The 18902-nt window shown below is 36.2% G+C and overlaps 1 protein-coding gene and 1 long non-coding RNA gene across 3 annotated transcripts; one reads left to right on the top strand and one right to left on the bottom strand.

Annotated features, from left to right (window-relative positions):
• The first annotated feature begins 1223 nt into the window (after positions 1 to 1223).
• Positions 1224 to 14562, top strand: LOC110802693 (importin beta-like SAD2). Of its 2 annotated transcripts, XM_022008145.2 has the most exons (23): positions 1224 to 1615; positions 1866 to 2001; positions 2105 to 2192; positions 2284 to 2433; positions 3247 to 3409; positions 3597 to 3781; positions 3913 to 4086; positions 5056 to 5201; positions 5323 to 5446; positions 5555 to 5735; positions 6343 to 6502; positions 6609 to 6650; positions 6730 to 6848; positions 6938 to 7139; positions 8703 to 8834; positions 10308 to 10411; positions 10595 to 10774; positions 11086 to 11225; positions 11357 to 11496; positions 11997 to 12154; positions 13553 to 13679; positions 13771 to 13942; positions 14033 to 14562. In XM_022008145.2, exons 1-22 carry the CDS (start codon positions 1526 to 1528, stop codon positions 13926 to 13928), a joined length of 3099 nt encoding a protein of 1032 aa, XP_021863837.1. In that variant the 5' UTR covers positions 1224 to 1525; the 3' UTR covers positions 13929 to 13942; positions 14033 to 14562. The 2 variants fall into 2 exon arrangements, with proteins under 2 accessions (XP_021863837.1, XP_021863836.1); XM_022008144.2 differs by having other exon boundaries at positions 13771 to 14562.
• A 1186-nt stretch (positions 14563 to 15748) lies between these two features.
• Positions 15749 to 18567, bottom strand: LOC130460994 (uncharacterized). The gene is made up of 3 exons (XR_008921276.1): positions 18102 to 18567; positions 17041 to 18013; positions 15749 to 16087 (listed from the first exon to the last, which is right to left on the bottom strand). It is a non-coding gene; the product is annotated as an uncharacterized lncRNA (long non-coding RNA).
• Positions 18568 to 18902: the final 335 nt, after the last annotated feature.

The following is an 18902-nucleotide window of genomic DNA, read 5'->3' as shown; positions in this document are numbered from 1 at the left end:
AATTCACAAAAATAAAAAGAAGATGAAGTATCAAGTAACATAGAACACGAGGTAGGCTACGACGCTGTCCATCAGCGGATTTTTACCCCATACCCACCCCCTACAAAAAAAGTAAAAGAAAAGAAATTGGAAAAGATGGTCCACCCTTAAATAAATGTGTAAAAATGTTGCTAACTTGTTATATATTGTCAACGGTAATATAAGTATTATCATTGTTGTATATGTACTGTAATTGTCGTATTAAAATACTGTCAATCACCCAAAAAAAGGAAATGAAATGAAATAGAAAAAGTAAAGGGACTACTTAAATGTATAGTAAAAGTGTTGCATATTAAATGAATGAGTAAAAGTATGTATACACAATGTTATATAAGTATTATCATCGTTTGTATAAATACTGTCATTATTGTATTAAAATACTATCATTGTTGTATAATTATTGTCATTGTTGCGGATACTTAATACTTTGTTTTTTATTCGAAATCTCACTTATCAGATTCCATGGATTTGACTTTTTACGCAATAAAAAATAGTATTTTACCCCTAAGAGCATCCACAATAGTAAGCTAATTTGACAATTAGCTTATTATGCCACATAAGATTTCAAGCTATTTTATTGTCTAGCTAATTTGTGCCCCAATGGCTATCAACTAGCTTGTTATTTAAATTTATTCCACTTGTCCACTTGTCAATTAATTATTTGGCAATTTTAAGAGCTAACAAGCTAATTTGCTTGGCAAAGCTAATTTGTTATTTTCATTCCAATGGTCTAGCTATTAGCTTGAAACTTTTATAAATTTCAAGCTAGTTCCTAACTACAACCATTGGAGATGCTCTAAATATGGGGTAAAAACCCGCTAGTAGACAACGGATCTAAGGGCAAAAACCCGCTGGTAGACAACGGTGTAGCATTCCTCCATAGAACACAGCAGAAATAGCAAAGGACAACAACAGTTGGTATGAGTTGGCCAGATTATTACAATTTCATCATGTGCCGCAACAAATTCACTACTCCAACCGCACGTGCGGCATCTTTACACAAAACAATGTCCACCAAAATGAATAGAAACCCGAAACCCATCCCCACAAATCTTGGAAAAATCTTTAAATTCACCATTCTCCTCGCTTTAAACGACGTAGCTTCGAATATTTATCACTCCAATCCAACTTAATTAAAAAAAATTAAGAATAAATTTACAAAGACCTCAAAATCCTAAAACCCTAATCATTTATATACCCACCGCTTTCTCTCTCTCTCCGCAACCTTCGTGCTCTTCGTCTGCCTTTGCGCACTTCCTTTTCCGCCATTAAAGTCCTACACTCATTTTCTCTCTCCTCTAAACCCCTAGAGCCTTTGTAGCTCTAGGGTTTAGATTTTTTCCGATAATTTTCTCAATTTTTATTTTTTTTATTTTTTTATTTTATCAATTTTTTTCCGGATTGAGTTCAGCTTGGTGGTACTGTACTATTGCATTTCCGATTTTTCGATCATTTTTTTTTGGTAGGGGTTTTTGAGGATTGAATTATGGATCTTCCGAGCCTGGCTCTGATTCTTCGTGCTGCTCTTAGTCCTAATCCCGATGAACGCAAAGCTGCTGAAGATAGCCTTAATCAGGTTAACCATTTTTGTTTGAATTGTTGGAATTTTTGATCATTTTATTTTTCGTTGTTTGATCATGAGCTGGATTTTATTTGTCTAATCGCGCCACTTCTGGTGATCCGATTGTTGAATTTATTCATTTCTGTAGCTTGATCATATGCTATTTGACTGTAATCTAGGTTTTTTTTTGTAATGTTGTTTGCAATTTCGCATATTAAACAGTGTGATTTGATTGGTGTTTTGTGGTACTTTTATATGATGGCAGATTCAATTTACGCCCCAGCATACGGTCCGGCTATTACAGATTATAGTCGATGGGAATTGCGATATGGCAGTGAGGCAGGTTGCCAGTATTCATTTCAAGAACTTTATTGCTAAAAATTGGTCGCCTCATGACCCTGGTTCGTTACCTTTCATGTGTTGTTTGGAACTTTGACTTGAATTTTTGTAGACTGTCCGCACCATATTTATAATGTATGCTATTTATGTGGTTTTGATATTTAGAGGAGCATTCGAAGATCTCACCAGCTGATAAAGCCTTAGTGAGGGAGAATATCCTTGTGTTTGTGGTTCAAGTTCCACCTCTTTTAAGGTATGGTGCTTGTCATGCTATTATTTTAATTTTAATTTTAATGTGAACCCGAAACTCCATCATTTGATGTTGTTGTGGTTGCCATTTGCAGAGTGCAATTGGGTGAGTGCCTCAAAACAATTATTCATGCTGATTACCCCGAGCAATGGCCTGGCCTTCTTCATTGGGTGAAGCATAATTTGCAAGATCAACAGATCTATGGTGCTCTGTTTGTTTTGCGGATTCTTGCTAGAAAATATGAGTAAGTACATTATTTCTTTATCCTGACATATGCTTGTAATAGTGGGTCGGTTATGTTATGGTAATTGTCTAGTTAGTTCCAAACCATCTTCTCAATTATTATGTATAACTGTAGGTATCGTGGTGATAAACATAGTGAATAGTAATCTATGTTGTTTTATCTTTTTAATCCCGGCTTGTTCTTTTCTAGTCTTTTGGAATCCTTGGTTTTACCTTTTATTTCATTCAAACTGCATTGTGGTAATAAAGTAGTTATCTTACCACTTCTAAGGAAGTTTAGCTTCTCATTAAATAGATGAGATTCTCCTAAAGATAATAAATTTTCTGAGGAAGTTCTGCTTCCCATTAGGTAGACGAAGTTACCTATCTATCCCTCTACTGTATAGTCAGAGGGCGAAGGAGGGAGGAAGGGGGAAGAGAGGGCCAGCCTGCATTGGTGACCTTTACGTAGGTTGGAGTCATCAGTTATCACCATGGAAATTTTATTTTATGGAGGGAGGGGTCAGCCTGCATCTGTGACCTTTACGTAGGTTGGAGTCATCAGTTATCACCAAGGAATTTTTATTTTATTGTACGAGAGTAGTCTAAAGGATAAACCATGAGGAAGGAAGCACCTAACATAACTAGCAGTTACACCATTGGAATCATCTTTAGCTCCATTGACCTTCTTACTTGGGTTTTATGTGTTTGCAGAAATCTTTTTTTCTTTTTATTTTACCAATTTGTCAACTTTTCAGTCCAAGGAATGTAGGCTTTATCTGGTCCATTAGTTAAGCAATAAGTGGTTTCCCCCCTGCTGTTGTATTTTTTGCAGGTTCAAGTCAGATGATGAGAGGACACCTGTGCATCAAATTGTCGAGGAGACGTTTCCTCCTTTGCTCAATATATTCAACAAGCTTGTCCAGATTCCCAATCCTTCAATTGATGTGGCAGAACTCATAAAGCTTATATGTAAAATATTTTGGTCATCTATCTATGTATGTTTCCTGCTCTGAGAAGGATAGCATTCCTTTGGTCATCTACCATGTGTTTTCTGTTGGACCTTCTTGTTCTGTTCCTTTTTGTTGTTGTGGATGACATGTTTTCTTGTCTTATATCAATTAAGATTTCAATATCATCAACTTTCATTTGGAATTCACAAGAGTTTACTTGTTGCCTTCTCAGTTGGAGATACCCAAACAGCTTTTTGAACCCAGTTTGTTCAATGCTTGGATGCTCCTTTTCTTAAACATTTTAGAGCGGCCTGTTCCAATAGAAGGCCAGCCTGCTGATCCTGATCAAAGAAAATCCTGGGGTTGGTGGAAGGTAAAAAAATGGACAGTTCACATCTTGAATCGGCTGTACACAAGGTCAGTGTGTATGTTATTTGCATACTCGTTTGTCTTAGACAGTTTTGGAAATAGTTGCCTACTTTGGTGTCCATACAAGCAGGCATTTGATTTGTAGAATTAATGATTTTTGTGTAATTTGATGTCAACAGATTCGGAGATATGAGACTCCAAAACCCTGAGAACAAGGCTTTCGCCTTGATGTTTCAGAAGAATTATGCAGGGAAGATTTTGGAGTGCCATTTGAATCTGTTAAACGTGATCCGTGCTGGTGGCTACTTACCTGACAGAGTTATCAATCTTGTTCTCCAATATCTAAGCAACAGGTTTGTGTAGTCTTTTTGTCATGTCAATTTAAAATATTTGAGAAGGTTCCTGCTTACATAATTATTATTCCTTTGATGCCAATATATATAGTTGAGTTGTCCTTCCTACACCTATTTTAGTGTTGTTGACAAACTGAGTTTATTAACAATGTAAATACTGTCACTGAACTAAGCTTGAGATGTGAGCTGGTGGGGTGGTACAGTTGGTAAGATGGTGTGGTCCCATATTTTGTTATAACTTATTATTCCATTTGATTGCTGGAAACAAGTACTCTAGGCCTGTCTGTTAGTTATCTGTGACAAAAGTTTCAGTCAGGAATCTAGGTTTTCATGTTTACTGTTTATGTAATTATTCAATGTTGGGCTTGGAGAGAAGGGGAAGAGTGGTTACACGGTATTGTTTCATATGTTGATATGAGGATGGGTTTAGATCTCCCTTTGCTTATCAAATCTCAACCCATTCTAATTGGGCCAAGTGGATGAAATGTGACTTACACACTAGCTATAAGGAGTCAACCAAGGGGAGTCACTTGCTTTTGGATTGAACTCAAGGGAAGCAAGTTTAGCTGCGGAAATAAGGTTGAAATAATCTTTTGATGGAGACTATTGATTTGTTCGAGTAGGACATGTGTCTTGAAAATGTTGTAGCTATCTATATATTTTGATGTGATGGTTGAAATCTGACCCCCCCCCCCCCCCAACCTCTCTGCAATTGCAGGGGTAAGGTTGCGTACATCCGACTCCCCCTTACCCCGCTTCTTGCGGGAGCCTCTTTGAGGCAATGGGGTAATGATAATGTTAATGGTGATGAATGGTTGAAGTCTGAGAAAGAACATGTATATCTGTGAAATGATGGTGTAAATCTGAGGCAGAATTTGCAATTTTACTTTGCTGGCTACTACAGCCAGAAATCTACAGCCTTTTCTATAAATATAACGATTATTCGAACTGTTAATTTCTTTGTGGCAGTGTCTCAAAGTCCAGTATGTATCAACTGTTGCAACCACGACTCGATGTTCTCCTTTTTGAAATAATTTTCCCCCTGATGTGCTTTAACGACAACGATCAAAGGCTTTGGGATGAGGACCCTCATGAGTATGTAAGAAAAGGCTATGGTGAGTTGTATGGGTTTTCTGCAGTTCTAGAAAGCCTGTTTTCCATTTTAAAGTAATTTCAATTTCATTTATTGGTGGTTGCCGAAATTAGATGAATTTATGTATTTTTTATGCTGAGCAGATATTATAGAGGATCTATATAGTCCAAGGACTGCAGCGATGGACTTTGTCAGCGAGTTGGTCAGAAAACGTGGAAAAGAAAACCTGCAGAAGTTCATTCAGTTTGTTGTTGAGATTCTAAAGAGGTATACTTTTCGTTCCTTTTTGTTTTCTTGGGTTCAACACTTCAACATATGCTCTGTTTGCTGGTTATATTTATTGTATAGTTGTTCTCATAATCCTACCACCTCTAGGTATGATGACTACCCATTGGAACACAAACCCTATCGGCAGAAAGATGGTGCTCTTCTTGCTATTGGTGCTCTTTGTGATAAGTTAAAACAAACTGCACCATACAAATCTGAGTTGGAGCGCATGTTAGTGCAATACGTATTTTCTGAGTTTAATAGCCCTGCTGGTCACCTAAGAGCCAAGGTTTGCCGATTTTTTCTTCATTCTTCCTTGTGCGATGTAGTTGTTTTTTTTGTTACCGACACTTTTATTTTTTCCAAGGGACAGTGTAAAGGCGTTACACACTGATTACTTTCTCCTCTCAGTCCTTTACGTGCTTTGTACTATAATTTTCATCTTTTATTTTATTTTTCTTCTTGTATGGCTCAAGCTATTGGTCATCATCCCCTGGGGATGGGGGTGTTATGCTCAGTGTACCTTTCCTTTATTTTTTTTAACTAACATAAACTAATCCACATTTGATTAAAGGTCATTTGGAGAAGAATTGGACCATTATTATCCTACTCTATACACAGTATATACTTCTTCACCATGCCACTAGGTATTCTATTAGTTAGAGACGGAGGGGTTGGACATGTTGTAACTTGTAAGTTTAACAAACTAAATTTGGAGAGTGGACTGTAATTGTGGGAAAATCTAAAATAGAAATGTTGTCTATTAGTTAGAGCCGGAGGTTGTAGTATCTTTTTTCCTGGTTTATATTTGAGTTGTAATGTTCCAACCATGTTGCTTTTCATGGTGTCACAAATTTTCAAATTTATTTATTTTTCTCTTTGTCATGTAATATCAGGCGGCATGGGTTGCTGGCCAATATGCGCACATTAACTTCTCTGACCAGAACAATTTCCGAAAAGCACTTCACAGTGTGGTGGCTGGGCTGCGTGATCCAGAGCTTCCTGTTCGTGTTGATTCAGTCTTTGCACTGCGTTCTTTTGTTGAAGCTTGCAAAGGTTCCTGTTACCGAGTTCTTGAAAACTGTTTTCTAAATCCGTGTTTGTTTTTGTTTTGTATCATATCAAGAACTATCTTTCTTATTTAAATTCAATTTGTTGGCAGATTTGGGAGAGATACGACCCATTCTTCCACAACTACTTGATGGTATGTAAATTAGATACCTGGTTCAATTTGCCAATATTGTTCTTGTGCATTTTCTTCTCATAAGCTTTTATTCTCCCAGAATTTTTCAAACTGATGAATGAGGTTGAAAACGAAGACCTTGTATTCACCCTGGAGACTATTGTTGACAAGTTTGGGGAAGAGATGGCACCCTATGCTTTTGGATTATGCCAGAATTTGGTAATGAGTTTCTTAATATGCTTTGATAGTCATGTAGTCAAGTGTAATAGTTGGTCAGTGTCCATGATACTTCCTCCTTGCTTGATCAGGCTGCTGCATTCTGGAAGTGTATGAGTACTGCTGAAGCTGATGAAGAGGGTGATGATCCAGGTGGTGCATTGGCGGCTGTTGGTTGTTTACGAGCTATTAGCACAATTCTTGAATCCGTCAGCAGGCTTCCTCATCTCTTTTCCCAAATTGAGCCTACCCTTCTGCCTATAATGCGGAGGATGTTGACTACTGATGGCCAAGGTATGCCTTTCGTTGAGTTTCGCTGAATTTGTTTCATTCATGCTTTTACATTTATTTAATTTTTGGGTTAGGGAAGGGGAGGGTGGATGTATGTTTTTTTTAAATGAGTGATCTTATGATCCATCTGCAAATTATCAGTAGAACTGTAGAAGACTATAAATCCTCATTATTCGATGAACTAGCCGTTTGATCCCATACACACACTATCAAGGAGTACCGGATTATGGGCAAAATAGATACAAACACAAGCTGTGCATACTGTAGAAGGATCCTTTTATTTTTTTGAGGATACGGTGAGTGATGTTTGAAACAAATGTATATTTTCCCAAATTTTTAATACTAAGTATAGTGTTTTTTTTCTCCAAGTAAAACGTTCAGAATATTTCGAACTTTTAAGATACCCTATTTACTTGTGTAACATATAAAGAGCTTGGATGCTCCATTTCCATTTCTTAATAGGCTTCCCAACACTTTTGGCATATAGTTTTTGTAGACTCACTGAAAAACAAAATTAGTGGTAGTTTATTCTTTCAAATGGAGGAGAGAGAAATTGAAGACCACATAAGGAATGAAAGGGAGTTGAGAACTCTTTTTTAGTGAAAGGATTTTTTTTATTGGTGGATCCATACCAAGGAATAAAATGGGACTTTTATTTGAGATTGACCAAAATGGAAATAGTAGGGACTATCAATTCGATGGAGGGAGTATATTTAGTTGTCTCTTTCGATCTTAGTTCCCGTCTTCCCGAGCTATACGTATACCTTTCAGCATTTACTGTACTATGAAGAGCACACGATATGAGTAACCTGAGGTATAAAGAAGCAACTACCAATTCCTTCTAAACTAATGTCTTGGGAAATTGTTGTTTTTACTCCTTACAGCAGGTGTGCTGATGTAGCAAAATTTTGAGTTGAATTCTTTCGAGTAAATTTGTTATGGTCTATGATTCTGTTTACGGTATACAATACCGTGGGGCCAACTTCTGTGGGAGATGGAAGACTGCAAAAAATGAAAACATTGCAAGGGGGGGGGGGGGGGTGTTTGGGTTTGTCAGTTTCAGAAAGGGGAAAGTTTGTTTTGGCTTTTCCAGTTTCTAATAGGGGAAAGATTTTATCAGTTTGAAAAACAAACATAAGAGTATTTGACAAGTGTTCATCACAAGTGTGTTACTTGAGCACATCATCCAAAATCATATTTAATGAACTCAAAGATTGAAGCATCCAATGCAAGGACAGTGAAGGTTCTTTTCCGATGGTTTGCAGATATTGTTTATGTGCAGTACCACTTTGGTTTCCGGATGCCAGCTTGGATTGATCTGGTATACATATGAATTGATCTTAAGGGCAGGGATCAACTTCTCGAAATGTAGCCTAGTGATGGAATATTGATCAAAATTTTATAGAATCTGCCTATTTAATAGGGGTGTAATGGATAGCTTGCAGGCATGGTGTTTTATGTTGTAAATTAGTTACCTGTCTGAGTTAAAAAAAATTTATCTGTTGCAATCTGTCTGGAATTGTTTAAGCATTTTCCAATTTCTGATTTTCTGCTCTGTCTTTGCAGAGGTCTTCGAAGAAGTTTTGGAGATTGTGTCCTATATGACATTCTTTTCTCCTACAATTTCTCTGGATATGTGGAGTCTTTGGCCTTTGATGATGGAGGCACTGTCAGATTGGGCTATTGATTTTTTTCCAAGTAAGTAGTCTGCCTCTCTATTCACACCCTTTTAGCTTGTTTAGAAGTATCTCTCCTTTAAAGGGTCAACGGAAGAACATGTCATTACCGTTTGTCTCACAACTTAACCAGCATAATAGAATCGGAAGACTAGTCCAATATGCTTGAGTTTAGAGTTAAATTTCCGGTGATAAATAATCTGTGTTGTTTGTTATTTTCTCTATCCTTTTTTTATTCAACCCTGCTATTTCCTTACCGAAAGTGGTGGTGGTGGTGGGGGGGGGGGGGGGGGGGTAGACGTACGCCTCAAGGCTCATGCGATCCTAACTATTCATTGAGATGGTGGCTTTGAGGTTCTTTTGACTTTAGTTTGATTATATGAGATAGGTCAGCACTCAGGAACAAAGTCATTCACTTGTTAAAAATATGGTTGGATGGTGGATTAGCCCTTGCAGAACTGTAGTATCCACGCATGGAACCCCCGGCCCAGCACTTTCTAGAAGTCACCTGACAAGCGTTTCAATGTGAAACGATACAAGAACGTTTTTTTGGGGCCTTACAATTAATTAAACTCCTTGAAGGGATCAATATAGGGAATGTGATATATATTATAAGAAATAGCTTGTCTTAGGAATTCAGATTCTGTTGCAAACTTGCCAAGGTCAATGAAGATAATAAGGTATAAGAACATGTCTGTGGGCCTTATGTTCCTTCAGAAAACTTGGCTTGGCGGTTGGCGGTTGGCCTTACTGTACTAAATTACTTATGCCTTGGCGGTTGTCTGCGTCTTGAAAATCAAATCACCTTAATCCTGGTTGTGCTGTGGTTGCACTTTGTTGATTGAATTTACTGCCTGTGATCTATTGTAGGCTGACTTTCTTGGGCTGCGGCAAACTATTTAGATTTAGGTTGCCACTGTCTAGGTTTCCTAAAAAAATACGTCCTTTGCAAGGATGCTCTTGAGCCTGTTGCTGGATGAATACTACTAAATATAATTTGTAATTATGTCTAGTATCAGACATTTTGTTCCCAAGGCTTGTTGATTAAGAAGCAGAGCTAAGAGAGATGTCAAATTTTGGGACTACTGAAGGATGTAAAGTTGGACAGCAAGTTCAAATAGTAGGAGACATCATCTATATATTTTTAATACATTGCCTTTCCTCCCTGTGATTTGAATTTCAGTTCTATTATCGATGAATTTTATTAGAAAAAAGATTTGAGAAATTAGAAGTTACTATATTTGACAGGAATAATTTTCATCCAGTTTGTGGATTTGTGCTTTCCCTAAAATACATAATTGATTATCTTGGTTAAAATCACCTTGTGGTTTTCTCAAGTGGCGCTGAGGAGGCTGCTGGTTTATCTTGGGCTTCTGTAGTTTTCCTTTCACTGTTCTAGGAACAGGCATGCTTTATTTTTTGACAACTTATTAAAATTTCGGTGATTTAATTAGAGGTGTTAGTAATTCTTTTTGCAATGGATGATTTGATGCAGACATCTTGGTACCACTGGACAATTATATTTCCCGCAGCACTGCTCATTTTCTAACTTGCAAAGATCCAGACTACCAACAAAGTCTATGGAAAATGATTTCCTGTGTAAGTTTCTAATTCCCAACAAATTGTCACTTTGATCTAAGCTAATGAAAGAGCCATTATTTGTTGATTTGAAATTATTCATTTCTTCACCTTCCATATGAAGTCATCAAATCATCCTTGTTATGCTTTATATATGCACCATTTTTGTGCTGGTAGCTGATGGTTGAATGATTTTGTTTACAGATAATGGCTGATAACAATCTTGAAGATGGCGATATTGAGCCTGCGCCAAAGCTCATTGAAGTCGTATTCCAAAATTGCAAGGGCCAAGTTGACCAATGGATCGAGCCTTACTTAAGGATCACTGTTGAGCGACTGCGTAGAGCTGAGAAACCATATTTCAAATGCCTTCTGATGCAAGTGGTATGCTAGTAGCTTCTAACCGTTTATTTGCTTCGCTATTAGTCTACACTCTGCACCATAGTCCATAGACTACTTTCTTGTATGGAAGTTTAGAAACCGTTTGTAAATCATGCCTCATTCAGTTAGGAAAAAACCAATACTATCTGCTTTTTGTCTTCTTATATAAGCATGTCTGAAGTTGCAAAGTGTTCAAATTGTATATTGTGGATGAGCTCACCATTTTGCTTGATATATGTGCTCCCCATTTTGTCTGGGCTTTGCTGCTACAATTTACTTCTAATCTTGAAATTCTATGTTCATTCTTCCTGCAGATTGCTAATGCCCTTTATTACAATCCAAGTTTAGCATTGAGTGTGTTGCATCAGTTAGGTGTCTCCGCAGAGATATTCACTCTTTGGTTCCAAATGATACAGCAAGTGAAAAGAAGCGGTGTGCGTACTAACTTTAAAAGGTAGTTTTTCCTTCTCAATTGTATTCCATCCAAATTTATTTTGCTTTTGACTTGGGAGCAAAAGTTATCTAGGTGTCATTTTTTTTGGAATCTGTGTTGAGGACTAGAATGATATCTATTTCATTTTGTAGGGAGCATGATAAGAAAGTGTGCTGTCTGGGATTGACGTCGCTGTTGTCACTTCCTGCTGACCAACTACCAGTGGAAGCCCTAGGACGTGTTTTCAGGGTTACACTTGAGCTGCTTGCTGCGTACAAGGAGCAGGTTGCAGGTATGTCTGCTCTCATGTTTTCGTACTTCGCATGTTTGGTTCAGAAAGATGTGAAATCTCTGTTGCTCGTTTGATCATTTTGATACACTAGGCGCACGATCCCCCAAGGTATACAAAATTATTTTTGTAAAAATGTTACTTAAAAGCTAGGAACTTACAATTTATGGTAAATGCTAGAAATGATATGTTAAAGTTAGATGTTCGATTTACATGTAACAGGAAATAGAAACCATATGCGTTTTAATTGATAGTTGGAAGGTACAATGTATAGGAAATTATACCCATTTTGTATAGCAATGGAAGGGTGAAATCGTAAATGCTCTATTGTTAAGATTAAGACAATAAAACAAAGAAGGAAGTGAGGGGCATGCACGTAAATGCACTATTGGGTGAATAGTAATCAAAGTATGAAGCTTTATAAGTGTTAGGATTATATTATTTTGTTTGGGTGTATACAGCAATTAATTATAATTTTATTTTATTTGTTATTCATGTGACAGAAGCTGCAAAGGAGGATGAGGCTGAAGATGATGATGAGATGGATGGTTTTGATTCAGACGGTGAAGATGAAGGTGAGGGCTCTGACAAAGAAATGGGAGTTGATGAGGATGAAGGGGATGATGCTGATAGCAATCATCTGAGTCGATTAGCCGCACGGGTGAGTGATTGTTGTTGATCTTTAAATAGTTTATGTTATGGAATAACTAGACAGTCATTTTGTGCTTACGGTAAGTAATAGCCGGATGCTCAGAGATCCTTATATTGCATGCTTTCGAAGCTAGATACTTCCTCCTGTTTTATTAGTTGACACGTTTTGACTTTTGACACTATTCACATACATTAATTTGACTATCTTTTGTGAATTATACTCGAGATAAAATATAGCCATGTGGTATCTTGTTAGATTCGTGTCATTACATATTTTCAAAATATCAATTTTGTTAGATTCATGTCATTACGTATTTTCAAGATACTCTGTACTATTATTGATTGAAGTTTTGCGTTGGCAAACGTGATAAAATAAACGTGTCAACTAAGAATGGAGAAAGTATCATTAATAAAAAAATGTGGTTTTTGCAATATGTTTAGAAATTTTGTTACCAACAGAGAGCAGTTCAACACAAGATTGCTTTGAAAGTGTTACGAAAAACCTTTTGATTCCGTGAACACACTTGTCAAGAAAAAAAGTTATTGATTCTGCTGCATAACGTTGGTGGTTCCCTTGAGAACTTAAAACTCATATGTAGCTATTCACCTATTCCCACCACATATAGAGAAACAACCTATATTTAATAATTTGAGCTACATATCCTGAAGTTCAAAGTAGTGCTTAGTTGCTCTTGTGGAGTATTTGAGTTCTCAAGGGGACTTTACACTACTCCAATGCCCGTCAACATGCTTGTATTAGTGCATGCTTTTCCGTTCTTTTTTAGTTGACACACTTTCTTTTGGCATACATATTAAGAAAATGTGATAAAGGAAGGTAATAGACAATAATATCCCTATCCACTAACACACTAACGTACCCACATATTTATGTAAGGGTGAAAAAGTGATATTACATTACAAAACTTGCCAAAATAAGAAGTGTGTCAACTAAAACAAACTTTCCTTCTAAAAAAGAATGGCGGGAGTAAGATTGGAAGCACGTATAGATTTTTCTTTCCAATGTATAAGAAGAAATGCTGTATATTTTCTCTATATGCTTTATTCAGACCATTTTCTGTTGAGCAGCATAGCCTGCCTTGTTGTGGGTGTAGTAGGATTACCTTGTGTAATGATATTTTGCAGTTATAGAGAAAATCTTCTGCCTAGTGGTGTTTATTTGTCTTTTCCCTTTTTATGCAATTGACCTGGATTTTCTTGTTTCGTTTTGTGTTCTTGTTCTGTATATATTTTACCAAACAGGAGATGAGGTATGGTAATTTTGTATATTTGTAGCATGAAAGTATTGCAATCGTTTTTCTGCACAGGGTTTTGTTCCATTTTGTTTCTATTGTGTTATTTCTGTGGTTGGATGGTGGATATTTGATTGATATTAATTTTGCACGTGCAGGCTAAAGCTTTCAGACCTACTGACGAGGATGATGACGAATCTGATGATGATTACAGTGATGATGAAGAATTGCAATCTCCAATTGATGAGGTTGATCCTTTCATATTGTTTGTTGATACAGTCAAAGGTCAGTGGACACATTTTAATCAATTATTCTTTCATGCTTAGTTTATATAGTTATCTTTGTCACTGACTTTTGAATTAATTGATTGTTGAAGTCATGCAAGCTTCCGATCCATTAAGGTTCCAAAATTTAAGTCAAACTCTTGAATTCCAATATCAAGCACTGGCCAACGGAGTTGCCCAGCATGCTGACCAAAGACGGGTGGAGATTGAGAAGGAGAAAATGGAAAAGGCAGCAGCTGCTTCCTCATGATTTCATTATTGTGGGTAAGCAAACAAGTGTTACACACTTACACTTACACCACACCACTTGGTTTTCTTTAAGAATTTCCGATTGTCCATTTGTGATGCAACCAGTATCCAAGATTGTGGCAGTAAAGAAGTTGAAGGGGTATTTGTCTGGAAAGAGATTGAGAAAGTTGGAAGGGTCTCGGTCTCACACATTACCCCTAGGATAACTTCCTGGTCGAAAGATGCCTGGTGTTGTCTTGCATGAGCTACAAATGTCTACTTCTCTTGGTTTGCAACATCCCTTTCGGGGTTTGTAGGGTTTAGGAAACATATGATCTACTTTTATGGATAGAAGTGGAGATATGCGTGCAGGGTGTATAATACGCATTCTTTATGTATTTATTTAGGCATCACCTAGGGTGTCCAAGGTTGTATTCACAATTTTGTGTCTAGTATTGGTCCTTTTTATGCATTCTCAACTATATTGGTTGGTTGGGCCTTTTTTTCATCTTTCTTGTGAGGGATGGGTTTCAATTTTGGCTACGATGCAGCAGGTTAAGGTGACTTGCTGGTCTATGTAAGACTTGTTGATTATTTTTTTGTATCATACCCATATACGCTTAAGAGTTAAATTTTGCGGCGTTACATCCCTCTAATGTGTCTCTGTAAATATTGATTCATGCCTTTGTTGTGGAAAGTTAATTGCCATTGTATTGTTGTCGCTGTACTCGACTCGAGGGCTGTTGTTTAAGCATTTCACAACTTTAACTTAAACTTAAACTTCCAATTGAATCTGTAGTTCCATAATCGGTTTAGCTATCCACATTGATGTTAGGCATTTGCCATCTGTTACTGCTATCAATTCGATTATTCATCTAATCGTACATTTTAATCTCTTTACTACAACTTCTGGAATCCTGGTACGGATTGTGAAATTCCGATTCTCAAATCCAGGAAGAGAGCTTCAATTGAGTTGTAAAATAATGGAGATTTGATTTGATAGGAATCATTTATATATTGATCTTGGAGATTATAAGTTATGGAATCCAGATTAGATCAATACGAGATCACGGAGCAGATTGGTTGATGCTTTCGGAGCCAAATGCTACAATTCTAGATAGCATGATACCACAGTAGAGAGAGAGAAAGTGTAAGCGTCATAAGAAAGCTACTCCGTATGAACTAAATAATTAACAATTCCACTTGCATGGACCCGGTCCACCATAAGATTACCATGGACCAGGGTAATTAGGTAATTTTAACAGTGAGTAAATTATAGAAACTGTAGGTTCTGTAAAGTAACTATATCTCCAGAATAATAACTATGAACATAATAATGATAAGAATAACTATTCTATCCAAAGAGTAACTATATCATATAGAAAAATAATTTTAACTGTAAAACAATTACTACTACATATTCATTCTTGCAGACAAAAGAGTAAATTATAGAAACTATAGGTTCTGTAAAGTAACTATATTTTCAGAATAGTAACTATGAAATAAATAATAATAATATAGTAATTTCGATGAGAACAATTATTCTATCCAAAGATTAACTATATTATATAGAAAAATAACTTTAACTGTAAAACAATTACTATATTATAAAAATAAACAATATGATATAGATGGTTTAGAGGTCATATAGTAATTTTTTCTATTATATATCACATAATTACTGAAATATAAAAGAGTAATTATATCAAAAGTAACAGTAATTATAACTCTTGAACAATAATAAAGAAAACATTAACTACTTGGTTAGTTGTTTTAGCTACGACATTCTAATTCTTTGCATCTATTAAATAAACCATGTTAAACTCAAGTGTTTTTTTGTAACACCCCGACAATTCTCTCTTTTCTAAAATAACCTTTTAATATAAAATATAGAGAATTATCAAGGCATTATCGCCCGTGTGAAAACGTAACGGCTTATTCAGAATTTTGCAGCGGAAAACATAAAACTAATTTGAGGTTTATAGGCAATTGATTACAGGTTTAATCCCAAAACCAATAAACGAAAATAAGGAAATATAAATAGTACGACAAATTTCAAATCCAAGTTAACAAATTAAATCACTTAATTAAACAAATAGAACTATAAGCTCTCTAATCCCGATCCCAATGATGCATCATCTTCAAACCTGTAGATGGGCAACGCTTATTGATCCTTAGAGACTGCTCACCAAAGATGGGTCATCACAGGATCAATAGGCATAGCCATGATCAACACACACAAACAAAACACGTAATCAGCAAAGCTGAGTACTACATACTAAAGCAATAATAATCCTAACATGATACTATTAAACATAATTAAGGGCAGATAAAGCATGATAATCTGACGACCACACTTAACTAGACTAGGCTAGACTGGACTAGACCTTTATAACAATAATATTATTTTAATTGAAATAGGCAATGGACCGAGTTTTCTAGCTAGACGAGGTACGGGCGCGACTCCGTAACCTCAGTGACCTGCGATATCGAGGAACGTTTGACTGAAAATAGGACGCGGTGATCAATCCGGTCCAAATGAAAGGCCATGGGCTACCACCATGAACCCCAACTCCTGTTTGTCCGTCACTTTAGACGTGCACAGTCTAAAGCTATTGCTACTCAGTTTCACTTTACATGATTTACAAATTGACACCCTGTTATGACTCAACAATCACATAAGGCATGCAACTCACATTTATTTATAACTGTTTTTATCTTGGAATTGAGTAAGTGATCACAAGGCATCAAACAAGACTCATTCCAATTAACTCCAATCTTTTCTTTAATACTGATCAACCCCTGAATATGGGTATAAGGTTTCAACTTACTAAATAAGGTCCTCCGCCCTCATAAAGTAGTGAAAAGCTAAAAGGGAACAACAATTAACTGATCTGAATTATATACTAAATAATCTAGTGTTCCCAATCAAACATGTTTGCATCAATCTTCCATACTAACATGTTATAATCCTCAAAATGCAATAAAGGTTTAATATGTCCATCCAACAGTATCAAACATGCAATTTCAACCTGACTAAGTTCATCAATAACATTAACATAACCAAGTTCACCAACAATTCAACATGGTTTCAACAATTAGCACACATTCCAAGCACACAGGTATGTACGTACCTTGTGTAAACAAACTGATAGGCCACTTTAACACTTTCAAAAGTCGCCTAAAGAGAATTCTCCGCCTAAAACAACCAACAAGTAATCCCAATCAACTTCTAGTCATTGGCAACCATAATTAAAGCATTCTAAACGTATCCTAAACATATTTAGAGCTTTCCCCAATATCAAAACTTAAACATTTGCTTTCCTAGCATCATAATTATTGAACTAGTGATTGAAATTCGTTGAAAACTTTTGCAAACATCGTACTTTAAATTTTCAGCAATATAAATTCATTTAAAAGCTTCCCCAAGGTCAACCTACGTTCCTAGTATCTCAAAACAATCAATTCAATAATCCATACTCAACCTATCATGATTAATAATTATAAAAACCTTGAATTTCATACTTTAAACAATCAAAAACCAATATTTCGATGTAATTAGATAATCTGAAAATTAATAACTTTATTATAAAATTCATATAATCTCAAATTTATAATTTAAATCACAAAACCCATAACTTTAATTCAAGAAAACATAATTTAAGTTAATAAATTATGATTAAGCCCTAATCTTAATTTTAATTAATCAAAACTGAAAATTAATTCGTTTTTAATCTCAACATCAAATCTGAAAATCACATTTACCCTAAAAATTATAAATTTAATTTAAGAATATAATCTAAATTAACAAACTTTAATTTAAAATAATTAGTTACTTAGGGTTTAAGAAATAACCAAATCAAGAAGAGAGTGAAGAGCAAGGGCGCCGGCTGGGCAGGGAGCGACGGCGGCCACGGCGGTGCAGCACAAGCGCAGGAGTGCGGTGCGGCACGACTGTCAGGTGGCAGCGACGGTGGTGGTTGTGCTGATGGTGAAGCAAGAAAAGAAGAAAGGGGAAGCTTGTTGCGTGCGTGGAGGAGAAAGGAGGGAGACCGCCGGAGGTTGGGAGTGACAGGCGGCGGCAAGGCTAGCGGCGTGTGGTGGTGGCTGCCGAGCAAACAAAACCAACAAAATAAAGATATTGAAAAAACGAACGAGAGGGAGGACGAAGCAAGAGAAGAAAAGAAGGAGTTACCGATCGACGGAGGAGGTGGTGGCCTAGCAACGACGGCGGCCAGGCGGTGGCTGGTGCGGCGGCTGTGCGACGCTGAAGGAGGTGAGGGCTGCAGGTTCACGTGAAGGAGGAAGCAAGGTTTGAGGGTTTTGGTGTTTTTGGTTTCACGTGAAATAGAAAGAGGAGGGAGTAAAGAATTTGAGTTTTTGTTATTTGGGCTTTATCAATTTGGGCTAGAACTAGGATTGAGTTTAAGTATTTGAATCCAAAACCAATTAGGATTGTTTTCCAACTTCAAACGGTTTTCGTAATTCGATTTCTTTTCAACAAAAGTTCTAAAATTATTTTAATTTCATAAATCGTTGAAATATTTAAAACGTATAAAAAATAAATATTCGTTACTTAAATATTTATTTCAAAATTCGTAAATTCTATTTTAATATAATTACTTATACGTTAAAATATATTAATAAAATGTATAAAATTACGGGGGATTACATTTTTGAACTAAAAAATACTAATCGACACGTCCACGTGGACCACGTCTCTTTTTTCCACCAACACATCATGTCCTTCCTCTACCACTTTCTTGGTTTCCATTGTTGTCAGGATTTTCTTTTTCTCCTCCTGCTTTTGTTTTCCTTGTAGAATTTATTCTTTGCACGATTTCAATTCTGGGTGCATCATCTTTGTATTTCTGAATCAATAATATTTAAACTAAGTTAATAATTTAACATTTAAATATGAAAAAATAACATAGTAACTATGTAAAACGTGTAGTTTCTATTATGCATCATATAATAACTCTTACTATTAACGATG

The sequence above is a fragment of the Spinacia oleracea genome, chromosome 5 (genome assembly GCF_020520425.1).
Source record: "Spinacia oleracea cultivar Varoflay chromosome 5, BTI_SOV_V1, whole genome shotgun sequence".
Lineage (NCBI taxonomy): Eukaryota > Viridiplantae > Streptophyta > Magnoliopsida > Caryophyllales > Amaranthaceae > Spinacia > Spinacia oleracea.
This window is presented reverse-complemented; position numbering and strand designations above follow the sequence as displayed.

What these genes read in the sequence shown, in the direction of transcription:
- LOC110802693 (XM_022008145.2), top strand. Translation starts at nt 1,526, where the DNA reads ATGGATCTTCCGAGCCTGGCTCTGATTCTTCGTGCTGCTCTTAGTCCT. An exon ending in TATGGAAAATGATTTCCTGT is followed by an intron (nt 10,412 to 10,594) that starts GTAAGTTTCTAA and finishes TTTTGTTTACAG; the next exon opens with ATAATGGCTGATAACAATCT. An exon ending in GTACAAGGAGCAGGTTGCAG is followed by an intron (nt 11,497 to 11,996) that starts GTATGTCTGCTC and finishes TTCATGTGACAG; the next exon opens with AAGCTGCAAAGGAGGATGAG.